The sequence below is a fragment of the Pediculus humanus genome, genomic scaffold (genome assembly GCF_000006295.1).
Source record: "Pediculus humanus corporis 1103172108241 genomic scaffold, whole genome shotgun sequence".
NCBI classification, from domain to species: domain Eukaryota; kingdom Metazoa; phylum Arthropoda; class Insecta; order Psocodea; family Pediculidae; genus Pediculus; species Pediculus humanus.
In genome coordinates this window covers 178,068-197,117 of record NW_002987811.1, presented here as the reverse complement: position 1 = coordinate 197,117, position 19,050 = coordinate 178,068, and the positions used below count along the sequence as shown (strand labels likewise).

General features: G+C 30.8%; 4 protein-coding genes across 4 annotated transcripts; 3 read left to right on the top strand and 1 right to left on the bottom strand.

Moving 5' to 3' along the window:
* Window positions 1–2,315: 2,315 nt before the first annotated feature.
* On the top strand, window positions 2,316–5,992 carry Phum_PHUM461050 (uncharacterized protein; the record flags this gene model as incomplete). The annotated part of the gene is made up of 5 exons (XM_002430018.1): window positions 2,316–2,474; window positions 2,628–2,939; window positions 3,030–3,178; window positions 3,409–3,559; window positions 3,650–5,992. The coding sequence occupies 5 exons, from the start codon at window positions 2,316–2,318 to the stop codon at window positions 5,990–5,992; spliced, it is 3,114 nt and encodes a 1,037-aa protein (XP_002430063.1).
* A 3,316-nt stretch (window positions 5,993–9,308) lies between these two features.
* Window positions 9,309–12,608, bottom strand: Phum_PHUM461040 (uncharacterized protein; the record flags this gene model as incomplete). Its single annotated transcript, XM_002430017.1, has 14 exons — window positions 9,309–9,508; window positions 9,599–9,706; window positions 9,790–10,044; window positions 10,112–10,255; window positions 10,328–10,474; window positions 10,575–10,710; window positions 10,795–10,931; window positions 11,006–11,111; window positions 11,190–11,364; window positions 11,442–11,514; window positions 11,591–11,756; window positions 11,831–11,939; window positions 12,029–12,251; window positions 12,548–12,608. The coding sequence occupies 14 exons, from the start codon at window positions 12,606–12,608 to the stop codon at window positions 9,309–9,311; spliced, it is 2,040 nt and encodes a 679-aa protein (XP_002430062.1).
* Window positions 12,609–13,400: 792 nt separating this feature from the next.
* On the top strand, window positions 13,401–14,812 carry Phum_PHUM461030 (fibronectin type 3 and ankyrin repeat domain, putative; the record flags this gene model as incomplete). The annotated part of the gene is made up of 6 exons (XM_002430016.1): window positions 13,401–13,591; window positions 13,674–13,771; window positions 13,876–14,185; window positions 14,253–14,380; window positions 14,462–14,679; window positions 14,795–14,812. 6 exons carry the CDS (start codon window positions 13,401–13,403, stop codon window positions 14,810–14,812), a joined length of 963 nt encoding a protein of 320 aa, XP_002430061.1.
* Window positions 14,813–15,898: 1,086 nt separating this feature from the next.
* On the top strand, window positions 15,899–17,304 carry Phum_PHUM461020 (uncharacterized protein; the record flags this gene model as incomplete). Its single annotated transcript, XM_002430015.1, has 5 exons — window positions 15,899–16,097; window positions 16,285–16,535; window positions 16,612–16,827; window positions 16,922–17,116; window positions 17,200–17,304. 5 exons carry the CDS (start codon window positions 15,899–15,901, stop codon window positions 17,302–17,304), a joined length of 966 nt encoding a protein of 321 aa, XP_002430060.1.
* Between the last annotated feature and the right edge of the window lie 1,746 nt (window positions 17,305–19,050).

Below are 19,050 nucleotides of genomic sequence, written 5' to 3'. Positions count from 1 at the left end.
GCGTCCGACTATTTCTCATTCCCTTAAGACCTTCCCCCCTTCCTCCCTTCTTCTCTTTTCTTTTTTCATCCTCTTCCCCCCTCTCTCTCACTCTCACTCTGTTTTCATTTCGCTTTAACCCTTCCTGTTGGAAAAAATAAAAAATAAAAAAATTTATTAAAGTGTCTGTCAATGCCTCCTTTCGGCCATTTCAAAAGTTAGTAAAAAAAGAAAAAAATTCACAAACCTTATGGAATTTTCCTTTTTTAAAAAGAAATGAAATTCTTAATACGGCACTGAAATTTTACTTAGTTTTATCATATTTCTCTTTATTAAATTTATTCGTCGTGCGAATAGAAAAATTAATAATAAATATTTTTTTTTTTTTTTTGCGTTTTCGATTTTAACATTCGAATTAATTTTTTTTTTATCGTTCTCTCTCTCTCTCTCTCTCACTCTTTCTTTCTCACTCGTATTGTTTTATCTCGATTTGATTTTTTAACGGGGAGGGAGTTTTTCCGAATAAATTTCGAAAGAAGAAAAATGAAATAATAAAAAAAAATAAAAAATTCTAGAATCTCATCCAGAATAAAAAAAAATTTTAAAAAATCGTAAAAGGCACGCAGACCTCTTATTTTTCTAAAGTCCTCACCTTTGTCTATTTCCACGTTCAACCCTAACCGATTCTCATCGGTTTGTTCCCTCTCTCGAACGGGAAAAAAAAAAAAAAAAAAAAACTTCGAAAACGAGTTTTAAAAAAAAAAAGGAAAAAAATTATAAAAAGAATGGGTCACTTAAATTTTTTCATCGGGAGTGTCAATCATTTTGTAATGAAAATAAAAAAAAAAAAAAAAAGGAAAGAAAGAAAAAAAAAAATTAAAAAAATTTCGAACGATGGGAGGGGAGGGGGAAGGAGGAGGGGGAAGGAGGAGGGGATGGAAAAAAGGGAAATTTTTCCCTTTTCCCTTTTTTCTTCCCTTCTCCGGTTCCGAAGTCATTTTTTTTTTTTTCCATTTGGAAACGTAAGAAAAGATTTTAATTACTTTAGGCGCGAATTAAAAAAACCGTTTTCTTACGTTAATTTTTCTTTTTTTTTTTTTTTTTAATTTTTTTAATTTTTTTTTTTTTTCCATTTTCAATACAACCTGTTATTTTCATTAAATCGGAATTATAAAAAGACATTGTTTTCATTTTTATTATTTATGTTGAAAATTATTTTTTTTACATTTGAACAAAAAAAAATAAAAAAATAAACCTAAGGGAGATGATGATGGTATCGAATTTTCCTCTACCTTTCTTTTTCTTCTCTAAAAAAAAATTTTTTTCCTTTTTTTTTTTTTTGCTCTCCCCTTTTTCCATTTTGTTTTTTTTTTTTTTTTTGGAAAATGTTACATCACGGACATTAATGTGGGGGGAAAGAGAGAGAGAGAGAAAAAAAAAGAAAAAAAATGAAGGAAAAATTTTTAATTAATGAATTTCTGAACTCCAGGCAAAAATTTCCCTTGAGATAAAAATCATATTGGCTTCCCCGAAAAAAAAAAAAAAAAAAAAAGTTTTGCTTTTTTTTTCTCCCTCCCTTTACCCGTTCCCATCACCATCTTCCCGACCCAACCCACCCCCACCCCCCCATCCTCTTTGACTCCGCATTTCCCTTATTCTTTTCTTTTTAACCTGAATTTTTATTAAAAAAATTTTTTTTAATTTTTTTTTTTTTTTTTTTTTTTTTTTTTTACGTCTTGAAACTGGAAAAATTATTATTATTATTATTATTATTATTATCATTCACCGTCGTCGTCGTCCCCATATTGTTTGCATTTTGTAAGGATTTTACTGATCAGAAACGAATGGATGCTGTAAATTTTCATGTCGATTATCTAATATGTGAAATTGACAAAAATCGAGAGAATATTCTCAAGTTGGCACACCTGTTTTCGTTCCCCCCATTTAGTAGTAAATGTTCTATTCCAAATTTTCGTGACGTCATAATTATTATTTTAATTTTCACGCGTAGAATCGAATCGCGTGTGTTTCGTCATCAGAGATGAACACTACACACTCACTTTCTAGAAAGTTCCATAGCATTTAACCGCCGGCTAAAAGAAATAATTATATTTAAATTAATCAATGATATTTTCCTAAATGAATTTTCAAAATAAAACCACCATGTTTGATGATGATGATGATGATGATGATGATGATGATGTTGTAGCAGAACTCGTAACGTGATTGTTGTCGTCATTTCATTCCCCTTTCGAGAATGATTTTCCAGGAGAAGTAAATTTAAATGAAAATTTTTTTATTTATTTATAGGTTTTGAAAGAGTGGCAGAAGAATTTATGGGTCGAAGGAAATGGAGATTGTACCAGGAAAAAGTACTCAAAAGTTGGTGTTCATCAATAGAAAAAGAAATAGAAATCAAAGACTGGGATCCGAGAGACGATAAATGTTCTTTTTGTGATCTTGAACCATTAGGAAAATTTACTGACGAAGAACCGGTAAATATATATATGAATATTGTGTGTTGTTGAATTTGATTGATTGATTGATTGATTGTAATTGTTTACGAAAAGAACAAAAAAAAAAAAAACACAAAAAAATCCAAAACGGGGAAAACAAAAAACTTTTTATTTTTCATTAAAAACAAATAGAGTAGCCCTCTTCGTTTGGAGTGTTTCAATTCTTCAGCACACAACAACAACAACAACAATAATAATAATCATATAGACTTGTTGGAAGTTGACGACAGCGATAGTAATTCAATAAGTTCTACCGAAGACTCCGTCACAACAATGAACGCGTTGGATTCTGTGACGTCAATGGCTGCAATTGCAGCATTAACGAGCCCCGGCGGGGCACCCAATCCGTTGCTTTACCCTCCTGGAGTTTTTCCAAGATGGTATCTTCCTCAACCACCTAGACCCCTGTTGGAAGGAATGACTGGAAAAACAGAACCACCGATGGTTTGTATTATTATCATCATTTTTCCCCCCCCTTTTTTTTTTTTTTTACATACGTCACGGTTTTAAGTTTTGCAAAAAAATTTTTTTCAGGTCACGAATCTCCCTGCTGCGTCTGCTGCAGGTTCCGAAATGCCATTAGATTTAAGTGCCAAATCTTCGAAACCGCCACAGTCTGCAGACAGTTTAGAGAATAATATAAAAATACCAAATCTCATGGATAATAATAAACCCGTCATGAAGTGAGTAATTAACCGGAAATGGATAAATATATTTTTTTTAAAATGAGTCAAAATATGTATCATCAAAGAGGTTAGTTTAAACCTCGACCTCGCCATATCTTTTCTTTTTTCTCACTCATCGAAACGATGAGTAAAACAATTCGAATTGGAAAATTGTGACGTAATACAAGAACAACAACAACAAACAAAAACATTTTCCAAAATTAATTTTCTTTTTTTAAAATTTTCAGGGGAAGGCCACGAATGAGCCCGATGTCCGGTAGAAGGACTTACACCGAAGATGAACTTCAAGCTGCTTTAAGAGACATTCAGAGTGGAAAATTAGGCACAAGACGAGCTGCTGTGATATATGGTATACCTAGGTCTACACTTAGAAATAAGGTAAGAATTATTATAATAATTAAGGTTTTAAACCTTAATTCGTACCCCCGTGCTCGGGTAAGATAATGATGATTTCGAATTATTTTTCAGGTGTATAAACTTGCCTTAGAAAGAGAAAGAGATGCTCATTTATTATTGACTCCGATATCTCGACCTTCTCCTCCGGATAGAGTCGTGTCATCTCCGATGCTTCCCATAAATGTGGAGAGAGAGGACTCGAGTGCCGAGGAAGAAAGAGAATCCGAACCTCCCTTGAAACCGCCGCAGCTTTCAATGGAAGATCTCATGCGTCTCTCAGCTTTGGATGGCGGTTCTCAAATCGAAGGTCTCACAGCGTTGCTTCATAGCATTTCGAGATTGCACGCGGAAGGTATGAATTTCGGTGACGCATCGGGTAACGCTTTCGTCGCATCTTATTTGAGTCAACTGTTAAAGTTAAAGGAAAATTTAAGTCCCGAAGTTGAAAAAGACAACAAAGTGATTAAAAAAGACGATACGAATAAAGAAAAGAACGGTGGGGGTGGCGGTGTCGGTGGCGTCGGCGTCGCCGTTGTCGAAGATTTGACTAAAGATTCCGATGATGTAATTATACAAGAAACCGTTGTTGACAAGGGTAAATATTCTCCGCACGTGTTGCCGCAATTGATGAAAAGGATAATGGCCGAAGAAAGACTTTTAATAGAAGAACAATTAAAAAGAAAAATGGAGAGTGAAAATGGAGTCGAAGACGATCAGTCAAATGTGATACTTAGAATTCCGTCCTTTAAACCGAACGCGAGTTGTTCGAAATCTAGTAGTGACGTCGATCAAAGATTTTCAACGAGTCCGGCGGGTGCGTCGCAGGAAAATTCACAGCACAGCATTATATCGCAATCGATAAACGGAGACAGCGATTCGCCACCCATTGGGAAAACTGTTGGAATGTCGAGTTTGAGGGATGCCATTGCCAAAAGTATTAGTCAAAAATTTCAACAAGATGGGGTTTCGCCTCACGGATTAGGCTCTCCAGTATTAGGACCAGAAGCTATAGATGCTCTTGCGAAAAGAGGAAATTTTTCTCATTTGGGTTTGCCATCGTCTCATTCGGTTATCAAAAATCACTTTGACCGGAATCAGCAAAGATTGCAACACGCGTCGAGTGTTCAAACGAACGCGCAAGGAAAAGGAACACGGCCGAAACGTGGAAAATATAGAAATTACGACAGAGATTCTTTGGTGGAAGCCGTCAGAGCGGTACAAAGAGGAGAAATGAGCGTTCACAGAGCGGGAAGTTATTACGGCGTCCCTCATTCGACTCTAGAATACAAAGTTAAAGAAAGGCATTTGATGAGGCCGAGAAAAAGAGAGCCCAAAGGGGAAGACAAAAATAAACTTATAACGTCTGGAAGCGGATCGAGTGCGACGGGGGTTGGGATAGACAAGCCAAAGCCCATCGTTCTTGCACCCAAACCGTCTAACGCAAAACCATCTTATCCGAATTCGACGGCTTTGCCAAACGGGTTGAAAATTCCTCCGAGCATTTTCGAAACCGGAGTTTCCCCTCTGGCTGCTGCCTACGCTGGATCTCCATTTCCGTTTTGGCCACCAACTCCGTTTCATCCGTTACCTATCGACATAACTCGAGGAGCGTTTCCCACGACACCGGAACAACTTTTCAATCCGCAAGTTATGAGAGGAGGTGGAGGTGGTGGAGGAGGAAACGCCGGCGGAGGAGTGGATGCATCATCGAATCCGTCCACTTTGCCTCCGAGCACGAGAAGAATCGCGGAAAGTTTATACGACGGAACAGGAAGCAGCGGAAGCTTTTTAGACGGAATAATAAGGTCGAGTTTAGAAATGGGATTAGCAAGTTCTCAAAAATCAGAAAAAGATTTAGAAAAATCTGGAAAGAATACGGAAAACATGTCAAACAAAGCACTTTTAGATCAACTCTGTAGAAATTCCAGGCTCACTCCCGTTTTGAGACAAAGCGGAGAAAGCAATTCCGAAGACGAAACGTCAACGACGACGACAACAACAACAATTGGAGCAACAGGAATAACGGGAACGCGACACACCGTTTTCGATTTATCACGTTCATCCGACGACGATTACGATGACAGACGATCGAGAAAAAATTTTCTACGTCGTTCGGATTACATGACTAAAAGATTCGACATGTTGCCGAGACGAATACACAGCGAAAAAAGTGCCACGGATCCGGAAATTTCCATGAGAAATAACGATGAAAAACACGGGGAGGGTCGAAGCTTTCAAGAGAGTCGATCCTACAGATCGTCCATGTCGGACGACAGATCAAAACATTCGTCAGACGTTGAAATGAACGGGGACCAAGACGATCTAAGCCCTGAAGAATTACACGAAGATGAAGACGAAGACATGGACGACATTTCCAATCACGCAAGCGACGAAGAAGACATAAAAGACTCTTAGAAAAAATAATAATAATAATGATAATGATAATAATAATTCGAATAAGTTTTATTTTCGTATATGTGTACATATTACATATATACATACATGCATATAAATTTTTTTTTAAATTTATGTATGTTGGCGATTCTGGCTTCCAGAAAATTCTCTCATTGTAACGAGCTTGCCATCGACTGATAATATTGACAGACAAACAAAAAACAAACAAACAAAATTTTTTATTTTATTTTTTTTTCGTTTCTTTTATATTATTTTTATAAAAATTTAAAATTTAAAAAAAGTTTAAAAGAGTGCGAAGGTGAAAGTGAAGAATGTCTGGAGTCACGTTTTAGTGATAATTAATGATGACGTCATTAAAAACAATTTTTTTTTTTTTTTTTTTTTAATTAAAAAAAAAATTTTACATAACAAACGTTTAACTGGTTCATAAAAATACATTTAAAAAAAAAAAAAAAAAACCGTTTGTATAATAACACATTCCATTTCGCGGTTTTTTTTCTCTCTCTTTCACTCTCTCTCTCTCTATCTCATTTAAAAGAGTCAACGTTTAATTACTCTATGAACGTAACAATACGTTACGTTTTATTATTATTATTTTTTTTTTTTGTTAAATTTAATAAAATCAACGAATTAAAAAAAAAAAAAAAAAAAAAACATGTAACAGACAATATCTACTCCAGTGCCTTCATAGTAGGCAAAAAAAAAAATATTTAGATATTATTATTATTATTAACGTACTTTTTTTCTTACCGTTTATTATTATTATTATTATAAAATGTTTATTTATTTATTTATTTGTTTTTTTTTTTAATTGGTTGTATCAATTTAAAAAATGACCAAGATAGAAAACAATAACAAAGGGTACTTAAAATAAATTTTTTTTTCTTTTTTGACAGTTGGTAGAACTGATTTTGAAAAACGTTAAAAATGAAGATTTTTGAATTTTTATTATTCGTGGTGTAAAATTTGTTTGTTTTGTTTTTTTTTTTTAATTTTGTTTTCTCAATCGAAACAGGTAAAATAAATAAATACATACATAATAATAATAAATAAATAAATAAATGAATAAAAAAACGTGGAAATAGAAAAATTAATAAAATTTCTGACGTTATTTTATATATTTGTAAACATGGTTGACTCTTTTTTTCTCACTAGACATCATCATAAAACAGGAAATAAAAAGAAAATTTTTTTTTATATATATATATATATATATATTTTTGTATAAGTCGTATGAAATGCACAATAAATTTGTGTCCTTTTATATAAGCTCTCGTATCGCCAATTATAGGTGAATAATAATAATGATAATAATAATAATAATAAATAAATAAATAATAAAATTTTATCATTTTTAAATGTACAAGAAATATTCATAACGATTGTGTTTTTTTATAAGGCCTAAAAAAAAAAACAAAAAAAAAAAAAAAAAGAAAATGTTTTATGAAAATTATGGAAAATGTTATATGTTACACACATACACACACACTCATAGACACATACTCACTCACACAGACATATAAACAAGCACCAACACACAAACACACACACACACACACACACACAGATTCACAAAAACAAAACCCAAACACACACATACACAGAGATATGCACTTACTCAGACAGACATACAAACAAACCCACACACACACACAGATTCACACTTATTCACCCAAACATACAAACAAGCACAAACACATACACATACAGATTGAGAAAGACAAACTCAAACACACACACACACAGAGATTCACACTCACTCACACAGACATACAAACAAGCACAAACAGAAAACTGTTTGTCACTGTGTGACACACACACACACACACACACACACACACACACACATGTATATATAATATCTGTGCTGTGAGTATAAATATATATATATATTAAATATATGTGTAAATATATAAAAATTGACTATAAGCCTAAATAAACGGACCATTTGATACATTCCAATAATCAATAATTAATTGATTGATTTTTTTAAATTGATTGATTGTAAAAAATAAATAAGTAAATAAATAATAATAATAATGTTGAATAAAATTTTATTTGACAAAAAAAAGAAGCCATTTTAATACAGGAAATTGTAGAGGGGGGGAAGGGGAAAATTTCAAATAATTGAAGTAAAAATTATTATTATTATTATTATTATTAATTAAACGAAAAAAAAATGATAAATAAATAATAATAATAAAATTTTATTGTTCATCATCATCATCTGTCTATCTTTGTATATTTTTATCCGTAGATCCATTTAAATAATATTTTTAATTGTTATTAATTAATTAAGTATTAAATAAAATGAAAAAATAAATATGTACGGACTTTTATGTATAATAAAAAAAAAAAAAAAATTAAAAATATGGAAAAAAGTAAAAAAAAGACTTGATAAAATTTTATTGTAATTAATTTTACGAATAATATAAATGAAATAAATAAATAAATAAATAATTTTTTTTTCTTTTTTTTTTTTAAATTAAGAAGAAGAATATAAATAAATATATAAATCATTTTCGTATGATAATTTGTCTCCTATATTTGTATAATTAAATAAATAAGTTGGCCGCCAACTTGTCAATCAATAAAAAAATGTCGCCATTTTTTTTTTTTTTCGTAATTTTTGTCAAGTAACAACACAAATTGATTAATGATGATAATAAATTTAAAAAAAAAAATAAAGAAAAATGAGTTTTTTTTTTTTTTGATTATTTGGCAGTGATTTCCTTTTCGTATACTTCGAACGATTTTATCGATTTTTTTTTTGTTAAATAAATAAATTCTCAAATTTTAAACGTTATTTTAAATAAAATGTCTGAATTATTATTTTATTAATTTAACGGTTTTTTTTTTAAATATCGCACTAGGCGCTTTTCGTCGAGTCACGTGACTTAAAATTAGTTCACAATTTTAACACGGGTGTCGCTAATTTTCTCGAAGTAAGAATTTCGACCGTTAAAACAGTTTAGTTCTCGAACAAAATTTGAAATAGAAGAAAAAACAAGTGAGTGAAAAAATTTTTGAAAAAAAGGATTAAACATTGGCGGATTTAAATGAATTAGAAAATTAATTTAAGAAATTGATTAATGGTTTTATTCAAATTTTCCACGAGGTAAATAATAATTATTAATTTAATTGGATAAAAATTTTAAATTGAATGGATTTACACGAGTAAGGTTATTTTTGAGGAATATTTGAAATTTTCAAAGGTAGAATTAACAAAAATGAAATAAAATAGAAAAAATTAAATACAAAATATATTTAAAAATAAATTAACTTTATAAAAATAACGTAAAAATAATAATTATTATCATCTTACACGTAATAAAATAGCTAACAAGGTAATTATATAAGTAAATGTAAAGCTATATTTTATAGAGCCTGAATCTCTAACGTTGTAATTATCGACAATATGAATTTTCCAACCCATGTTCGAATGAGTGAAACTGTTATAATAAACAACATCAGGCCAAGAAGAATTTGGTGTAATTTCTAAAATTGCTGGATCACCTAATGGGGTAAGAAAAAAAAATTTGTTTAAACAATAATCAATTGATATATGAAAGATGGGCTAATGTTAATTATTATTATTATTATTACCTTTTTCACAGGTGAACACTAAGGACCTATTAAATTTCTTAAAAGTTTCAAAATCATCATCCAGTCTTCTGTCTCTTTTATTATGTTTTGAAATACAAAGTGGTCCAGCTGAAACACATCATGAATAACATTATTATTTCATATTTTTTTTGGAAGGAGAAGAAGAGGAAGGGAGGGAATTGTGGTTTTACCGGCTGTTGGTCGAGGTTGTCCTCTTCTTGTAAATTCCACACCAGCCAGAACTCTTATTTGTCTTTGTGCAGCTTCCGAAAGTGTTTCGAGTCCTCCGTGTGGTTCCGTTGTTATTATCAACGGATGATAAGTTTCGGCCGAATGAGGATTATTCCCTCCGTAAACTTTAAATGAATACGTCAATCCTCTTCTCATCCATAATTCAGGTATTAATTTTCCATTTATGTACCATGCCAAAGCGTTCGACGTCATACCTTCATTTAAAAAATGAATCAATTTTGTTGGATTTTTGTACTTTTTGTCAATGTGTCTTTTACTTACCCGTTAATCCCTGGTAACCTCTTTTTCCTCCAGGAGGACCAACCGTGGCTGTGAAAACTCTTATGCTCCTATCAAATATTTCATTTTTATCCCACGGTTCTCTGTATTGTTCTCGCGAACGAGTAAAGGAAAAACAATTGTTTTCTGTAAATTATCATCATCATCATCATCAACAACAACACAACATCATGGTTTGATTATAATATAAAATCTTACCCGGTTCTTTTTTATTCAATTCTAATTTTAAATCTGATTTTAGATAATAATCGTGAAACGAGGGTTCCTTATTATGATCCAATTGACCGAATGCCCAAACCACATATGCTGGACCATCAGTAGGATAAGATTTATCTCCAGAATCAGCTATAAAGAAAAGGGAGAAAAAAAGGGCGCACGTTTTTTAAAAATTTTCTCTCTCGGAAATAATAATAATTTTAAAAAAAAGAAAATTTTTACAACGTACAAGATATTAACGTTCTTCTATACGTCACAATGTTAATCCCATTTTCTCTGCTGAATGTGTAAAGTTGATTATTGTCGATACCTCCGACCATATCGTCCCTGCACACACCCTTATACTGTCCGAGAACTCGAGAACACTGCAATACAAACAAGGAGAATTAATAAAACGCATAAATTAAAAAAAATTTCGAAATGTATTTTTAAAAAAAACGACTAGTTACAGGTGCCAAACCGGTTATGTTGTAATCAGTGGCGTAACCTCTAAATGAATCAATGTAGGCAACAGCAACATCTGCACCCATCATTTGACTTTTTTCCGATGAACCACTAAGACCAAAAGCCATGTAATCATTTTCACCTGGAAATGTTTTTTTAATTAATTAATTTTTTTAAAATTTTATTTATTATTATTATTATTATTTAGAGTCTAACCGATTTGTGCTGCTAATTGAATGGTGATTTGCGGTCCGAAAATTTCCCAACTAACTCTGTAATTTTTATGAAGTTGATAACAATTTGGCAAACTCGTTTTATGCTCCTGAAATCAATAGGAAAAGACAAATAATTGCTGTCACCTTTTCACAATGGAATACGAGATAAGATGAAAGAATCTTACAATGATCTGGACCAATGATGGAGGAACGTTTAAACCATCGGGTATGATAACAGACCCAAAATTTTCATTATTTTCTAAATCAAATATGCTAAACCAATCAATATCGAATATAGTGAGATCACCTGGAAGTTCGAGTGTAACATCTTCTTCCTTATAAGCTCTCAAAGGATTCAAACTGGAATTTAAAATTTTTCCAGGAGTTATAACGAATATGTATGCTCAAAATGAAAAAAAAATTACAAATCAACTTACTATCCGTATTCGTCTGGAACTTTAAAACCTTTTGACGATGGTTGGGGACCGACACCAACCCAAAAATAAGCTTCTGCAAAATGAAAAACAATCAATGAAATGTAAAACGAAAAATTCCAGGAAAATTCCAGAATAATTTAAAAACCTACGAGAAGCTTTTCCGTTATAATAAAATTCTGTTAATTTAACAGTTTTCGAATCGATAACTTCAAAAGATGATGATTTCACACCGTGGGATTTAGAAGATAATTGTGAAATTTTTTGCAATGCTGGAGGTTCGAATTCTTCAGGAATGTAAACGTCACCGAAAGCGTTCTGAAAAAAACGTTCACAAAAATTACATTACGGTAAAAAAAAAATGGAAACATTACCCAATGAAAAAAAATTACTTGACTAGAAAGATCGTATATCGCAAACCATTTTATCTCGGTTATCTTTTTGTTGTCCGGAAGTGTTATCGTTAAATCTTTGTTGAAATATCTTTCTAGAACGTTCGTTCTGAAATCAGATATATGGATATATATATGAGTAAGATATTTTAATATTAATAGTTTAATTTTAAAAATGAAATTCATTTGTTAACGTACTTTCCATATTCGTCAGGTACAATAAAACCCTGAGGACCTGGTCTATTCGATGCTCCGGCCCAAAAAAAGGTATCAGCACCGTTACCATCATAACTGAATTGTATTAATAAAAGTGTGTAATCATCAACGGCATAAACTTCACCGGAAACTTGATGATGATATGAATTTAATTTACCCAAATATTTACCACGATAAGGACCATCTTCTTCGTCACATTTAACATCTGAAAAAAATATTAAAAATAAATTCCAAAGTATATGACGAATCCAAAAAAAAAAAAATCAAATCCCCGGATCTGGAATGCTACCAACCAGGTGACCTCAAACTCTGTTAATTTTTTTTTTTTTATATGAAATTTTAACGTGTAATACGAATAGGCACAAAAAAATTTTGGAAAACGTTTTGAAAACGTGGAAACAGAATCAAAAGAAAAGAAAAGACACGACACTTAAAAATCTTTTAGGTTTTATATCAACACAGGACACATAGAGTTAATTAATATTTAACATTTTAACTTACCTTGAAAGAATATCGTACATAAAAAAATTCCCCAACGTATCACTAATTTAATTTTATTCATGTCTTTTAAAATTTTTTCTTACACATTTCTGTTATTATAGGATATCAGAAAACTAATAACTTATTACTCACGATAAAGTAAAATTTTATGAAATTATTATTACAAGTAATAAAAAAAGAAAATAATAACACCATATGTTGTTATTAAACGTAAAGAAAAAAACCGTCTGGAATCCTGGATACGTTTTTTTATTATACTAATAAATAAATTGGTAAGTTAAACACTTGGTCGTATGTGGCCATTCACTCACAAAGAATTTCTTTTGAAGGTAATTCAAAAAGTTCTTACGATGAAATTTTAAAAATTTTTTGTATCGTTCGACCCTCCGAAACGGAATTCCCGCGGGAAATCGGATGAGTTTTCCGTTCCGAAAATGTTTTTCCCCCATTCGAAACTGTCGGAAAAAAGAAAAATTCAAAAGAAAAGTGAATGACGTAGGTAAAATGAAAAGAAAATACTTATTGAAAATCCTTTGATTAATTTTGACTTTTGAGTAAGTACCAGACGATGCTTTAAAGTTCTTCGTAATGTCAATGTTTTTTATTTTACAAAAGCTAAACATAGGTTTCATAAGGTACCGGAGTATTTTTTACCGGTTCAGGTATATCGAAGTACATGAAGTACTCGTTAGAGTGCAGCACAATTACGAATCAGACAAAAAGAAAAGATAAATTTTTTTAGAAAATTTTTCCATTTCCGCTTTTTGTGTTTTAAAAATTGTAAAGGATTCCATGGAAGAAAATGAATTGTTTGATCGATATCGAGATTTTCATTTTTCATAGATTGGTCAAAATGAAACCCAGTCGACCTCGCGTTTTAAATTCTTCAAGAAATTATATCACGATAGGTTGGGATTCCTGTGATTCACTCATATTAAAACCTATTCAAGGTATAAATGAAGAAAGCGAATTGATAAGTGATAACCGTAGATGGTATTTGCTGGAAAGAAAAGATAAAATTCTCGGATGGATGAACGAATACGCGTACGAATTCAAGAAATCATTAATTTAAATTAATGGTGTTATTATTATTAGTATTATTATTATTATTATTATTTTTTTAAAGGGGATTCAAAACTCAGGTGAACGTGGGACCGTTACCCCCTGGAGAATATTACGAATTTCGTTTAAAAGTCAAAACAACATCAGATGAAAGCGAATGGAGTAACGTATTATTTGCTCTTACGAAAGGCAAGATGGTACAAATGTCAAAGTTGAAATCAAAATTAAAAATTTTAACATCACAGCCGAGTTTTCTTTTTTTTTAGACGATGTCGTGTCGGTTGCACAATTTCACAGGGTCGTGGAAAACGGTCCGGTTATCAATTTGAGAAAAATACTCGGTCAGAGAGTATCGGTAGTAGACGTACCCAATAAATACGGATTTTCATCGCTTAGATTGGCCACGAATAAAAACAATACAAATTTTATGGGGATTTTAATTAATCACGGAGCGGATGTTGGCAATACTGAAAAAGGATCTGAAAGAACTCCTTTGATGGCTGCTTGCGGTTTGGGACATATCGAAGCCGTACAACTTCTCGTCGAGAAAGGTTCGTCGTGGAACGTTAGAGATAGGTATGAGAAATTATCATTATTATTTAAATTTTTTTTTTTTTATTAACATTTTCAATAAAATTTTTAGAAACGGATTAACAGCGTTAAATTATGCCGTGGACAATTCACATTTGGATATAGTTAAATACGGTATTGATAACGGAGCTGATAAAACAACAAAAGATAATTCCGGATGGAATATTTTAATGAGAGGAAGTAGGAGGAAATTTTACTTTTTCATTAAATTAACCACTACGATACGGATTTTTCCGGGAAATTTTCTTTTGTCTTTTCCAGTCGTGCTTAACTCATCGAAAGACGTCATCGAATTTCTTTTAAATTCGGGATTCGATCCGAACGAATCTGACGAAAAGGGACAAACAATACTCATGCAAGCAGTACTTTCTGGTAGACCGGAAATAGTACAAATACTCGTCGATAGAAAAGTCAATTTAAACGTTAAAAACGCGCAGGGAAATTCCGCGTATAAAATGGCGAAAAATTCATCGAATCCGGTAATTCGTACATTATTATATTTTATTACACATTTTTCGTTAATTAATAAAATAATTAATAACGGTAATTTTTAGAAAATGATTAACATATCATCCATTTTAAAAACGGAACAAGATGAAAATGACGAAATGAAATCCATTCGATTTAAATATCAAAAAATAAAAGGAAAAAATTAAATTTTGAAACATTTTTTTAAAAAAAAGACCGGAAAAATTTTCAGGTACGGAAATAATAATAATAATAATAATAATGATACTAAAAAAAAAAGAAAATGAAAATTATTTAATCGTTTTATCTTTCACTTTTACTTAAAAATTTCAACTTTCATATATATTATCAAATTCAACTTACTTAAAGAAAGAGAGAGAGAGAGAGGAAGAAAGAGAGAGAGAGAGAGAGAGAGGAAGAAAGAGAGAGAGAGAGAGACAGAGGGGGGGGGGAAGAGAGAGAGAAAGGAAAAAAATTGCAATTTAAAAAAAAAAAAAGTTTCTAACGTTAAAATTAAAAAATGTTTTAAAAACCACTGATAAATAATTAAAAATAATAATGATGATAATGAACAAAAAAGGAAGGAGAGAAAGCAACATTTAAAGTAGTTGAATAACAGGTACGATACCTGAAGTGAAAGTCAATTATATGACGATTAGCATAGTAAATAAAATTAAAAATCTTGTTACAAGGTTAATTTTAAAAATCTCCATTTTCTTTCTTTCTTTCTAATTAAAAAATTTTTGTATTTATTGAATTTTAATAATTTTTTATAACGTCACAGAGAGAGAGAGAGAGAGAGAGAGAGAGAGACAGAAAGAGAGAGAGAGAAAGAGAGAGAGAGGAAACTAATTAAAAATTTATGCTATGATTTTAGGTTTTCTATACAAAAAATGGAAAGTTTTTTTTATCATTATCAACAACGTCAGATATTCACTGATTATTTAAACAAACAAACAAATCGAACCGCACAACAACAACAACTACAACAACAACCCAGAACCGTTGAATTTCACTGGTTTATAAAAAACACGTCATTAAAAAAAAAAAAATTTTTATAGCGGGGAGCTCTCTATAACTGGACCCCCTGCCACATATTTTATTCTTTCACTTCTTTCACCGGCATTTCAGTTTCATTTTTTAACTCATCTCGTACGGATCAACAAGCCTTCGAATAGGTTATTTCATCATCATCATCATCATCATCGCGTGGAAATTTTGTAATTAAAAATGGGTCGTATAACGTATGAAAAAATCGAAGGAGAAGATGGAGAAAAATTAGATGAACTTTTTGGAATAAAAGATTGTTTAGTTGAAGTTAATCCTGGAAGAGTTATTTTACCACCTGATTATAAAGATATCGGTGAAAGAATAATGGATTTAAAAGTACGAAAAGATGATGTTTGGTTAATATCATATCCGAGAACAGGTAAGTCATTCATTTATTTTTAATAACGGAAAACGTACCTGAAAATTCAACGGAATCCAAAAAAAAACCTGGAAACGAATTGAAGGTCATTCAGATGTTTTATCATGTTAACCACTTTCACTACTTTTTTTCAAATAAAATGAAAGTTGATTATTATTATTATTATTATTATTAAATTTGGTTTCAGGTTCGACTTGGGCACAGGAAATGATTTGGTGCATCGGTAACGATTTAGATTATGAAAAAGCAAAACAAATTCAACAATTAAGAACTCCCCTTCTGGAACTTTCTGCTATAATGGCTCATCATCACGGGGATTGGATGAAAGAATTGGGAAATTCAGTTGATCTCGTTGAAAATCTTACATCTCCGAGATTTATAAAAAGTCATCTCCCGTGGGAACTCTTACCAAAAGATCTTAAAATCGTGCAACCAAAGGTTTTTACCCTTTTTTTTTTTTTTTTTTATTCCTTTTTGTTAATAAAGTTCAAAGGTTAATTATTTGTTGTTGTAGGTAGTGTACGTTGCGAGAAATCCAAAAGACATGTGCGTTTCTTATTATCATTATTGTCAACTCGTACACAACATGAAAGGTTCATTCGAGGATTTTTGTCATTTGTTCCTTAAGGATAAGGCACCGATCGGACCGATATGGAATCACATTTTAGGTTTTTGGAACAGGAGAAATGAAAATAATATATTATTTTTAAAATACGAAGATATGAAAAAGGTATAAGGGAATGAGTTTCCTCCCCTCTCCTCCCTTTCCCCTCAAATTCGAAGTTATTAATTTTCTCTCTCTCTCTCTCTCTCTCTCTATTCAGGATCAAAAGGGAGCAATAAAAAAGGCGGCAAAATTTTTAAATAAAAATCTTTCGGATGAAGACGTGGAAAAATTGGCTGAACATTTATCCTTTAATAAAATGAAAGAAAATCCGGCCGTTAATTTAGAACCTTTGATGTCACGTAAAGAAGGTTTTTCGAAAAATTCACAATTGAAATTTATACGTAAAGGACAGGTATGTTTATTATCCAATCGAAAATATTATCTGTTTCCGGTTGGTAATAATAGTAATAATAATAATAATATTGTTAATTACAGATAGGAGATTATAAAAATTTTATGTCTGATGAATTGATTAAAAAATTCGATACATGGACGGAAAATAATTTAAAAGGAACGGGTTTGACCTTCGAAACCGTTTAAAATTTTTTTTTTTTTTTTTTTTGCTTTTTCATTAAATTTATTGTACATATATTAATAATAATGATAATTTTTGTTTTTCGTTTTTATCATATTTTTGTTGTTATTATTATTATTATTTTAATAAAATTTTTTAACCTGTTATTAAATTAATAATGAAAACGTTTTTACTTCCTGAAATCTAAGAAAAAATCCATAACCATAAGTTAAACATCTCAAATACGATTTATTGAAATTAAATGATTTAACAATTTAAATTTATGACACTTTCGCACATTTTTTTTTTTTTTTTGATGATCCAGGAGAAATGCAAGTTACGCACAACCCCTCCTGCTACAGAGGGAGTGTGGGAATCGGTTTGGAATCGAAAGAAAGCCTAAACGGGGACCCCTACCCACTAAAACTCCTGGGCATGTCGCTATAATGTCAAAAAGATATGATTTTCTTTTAAAAAAAATTTGGGTTATGCAACTGGCAATACGCGAAACCTGACAAATTGCATAACTCAAAAAAGTAAGGCGGACAAAAAAAATCGAAAAAATTCAAAAATCCTTAAAAATTTTGGTTATGCAATTTGCAATACGCGAGAACACGACAAATTGCATAACTCAAAAAAGTAAGGCAAACAAAAAAAAATCACGAAAAATCAGTGAAAAATTGGTTCCGAGTATCAGTAAAACATAATATTCAGGAGGTCTCAATTTTTCGATAGTTTCGTTTCGCTTCAACGCCTTGCATTTAGAGTATATGCAATTTTCAATACAATTTTTAACCAATGGCGTGCTTTGTATACATAATGAGAAATTAATGGCGCTCGCCATTCTTACTCGTGATTGGTCAGAAAAAAAATCACATATTTTTCATGTTTAACTTATGTATTAATAGGAATAAAATTTAAATTATGAAATAACTATATTTTAAAGCAAAATTTTGTATATGTATGTGTTTAATATGACCAAGGATGGAGAAACGAATTTAAAATTAAAAAAAAAATAATAATAAGGATAATAAATAAATTTTATTTAATTTTTATTTATTTATTTATTATTATTATTATGTAAAAATATTTATTCGTGGCCGTATTATAAAAGCAATATATATATATATATATATATATATATATATATATATATATATATATATATTGTTATGTTCGGTTCGTTCTTTATATTATAAGTCGCAAATTAATATTAAAATTAATTTACAGTTTATTTCTTGTGACGTGTTAAATGCTTAGCATACACTTTTTCACAAAATAAAAGTAAAGGTTATTTTAACTCGCGAACAAACACTTAGAAACTATCACTCAACCAAAACTAAAATTAAAGAAACGGATAAGAATTCAATATAACAAAATGAAGAATCAAAAGAACGCGTGCAAAGCTGTGAAGCTTCCCTTTATAACCTCGGTTTTTCATTAGTCAATTGTTTCGAATGTCCAACAATCTAAACGAGCAAATACTTGCAAATAAAACAAAAGAAAGAGTTTCTAGAAGCTTCACTTCTAAAGAAGAACAATTTGAGTTCATCGTTAGTCTTTTGTTTATAAAAAAATTGAAAAATGTGAACATTGAGTATGGGATCATAACAAAATATATATATATTTAATTACAAGGCCAAAACTGTATTCTATTACTGGAACAGCTAATGTGCCGATGGAGTTTAACTTATTTCTTCCATTCAGTTCCGACTGTAATATAAGCCTCAATCTTTTAAAATATTCTTTCTTTAATCGAGGTTTATTTTCCT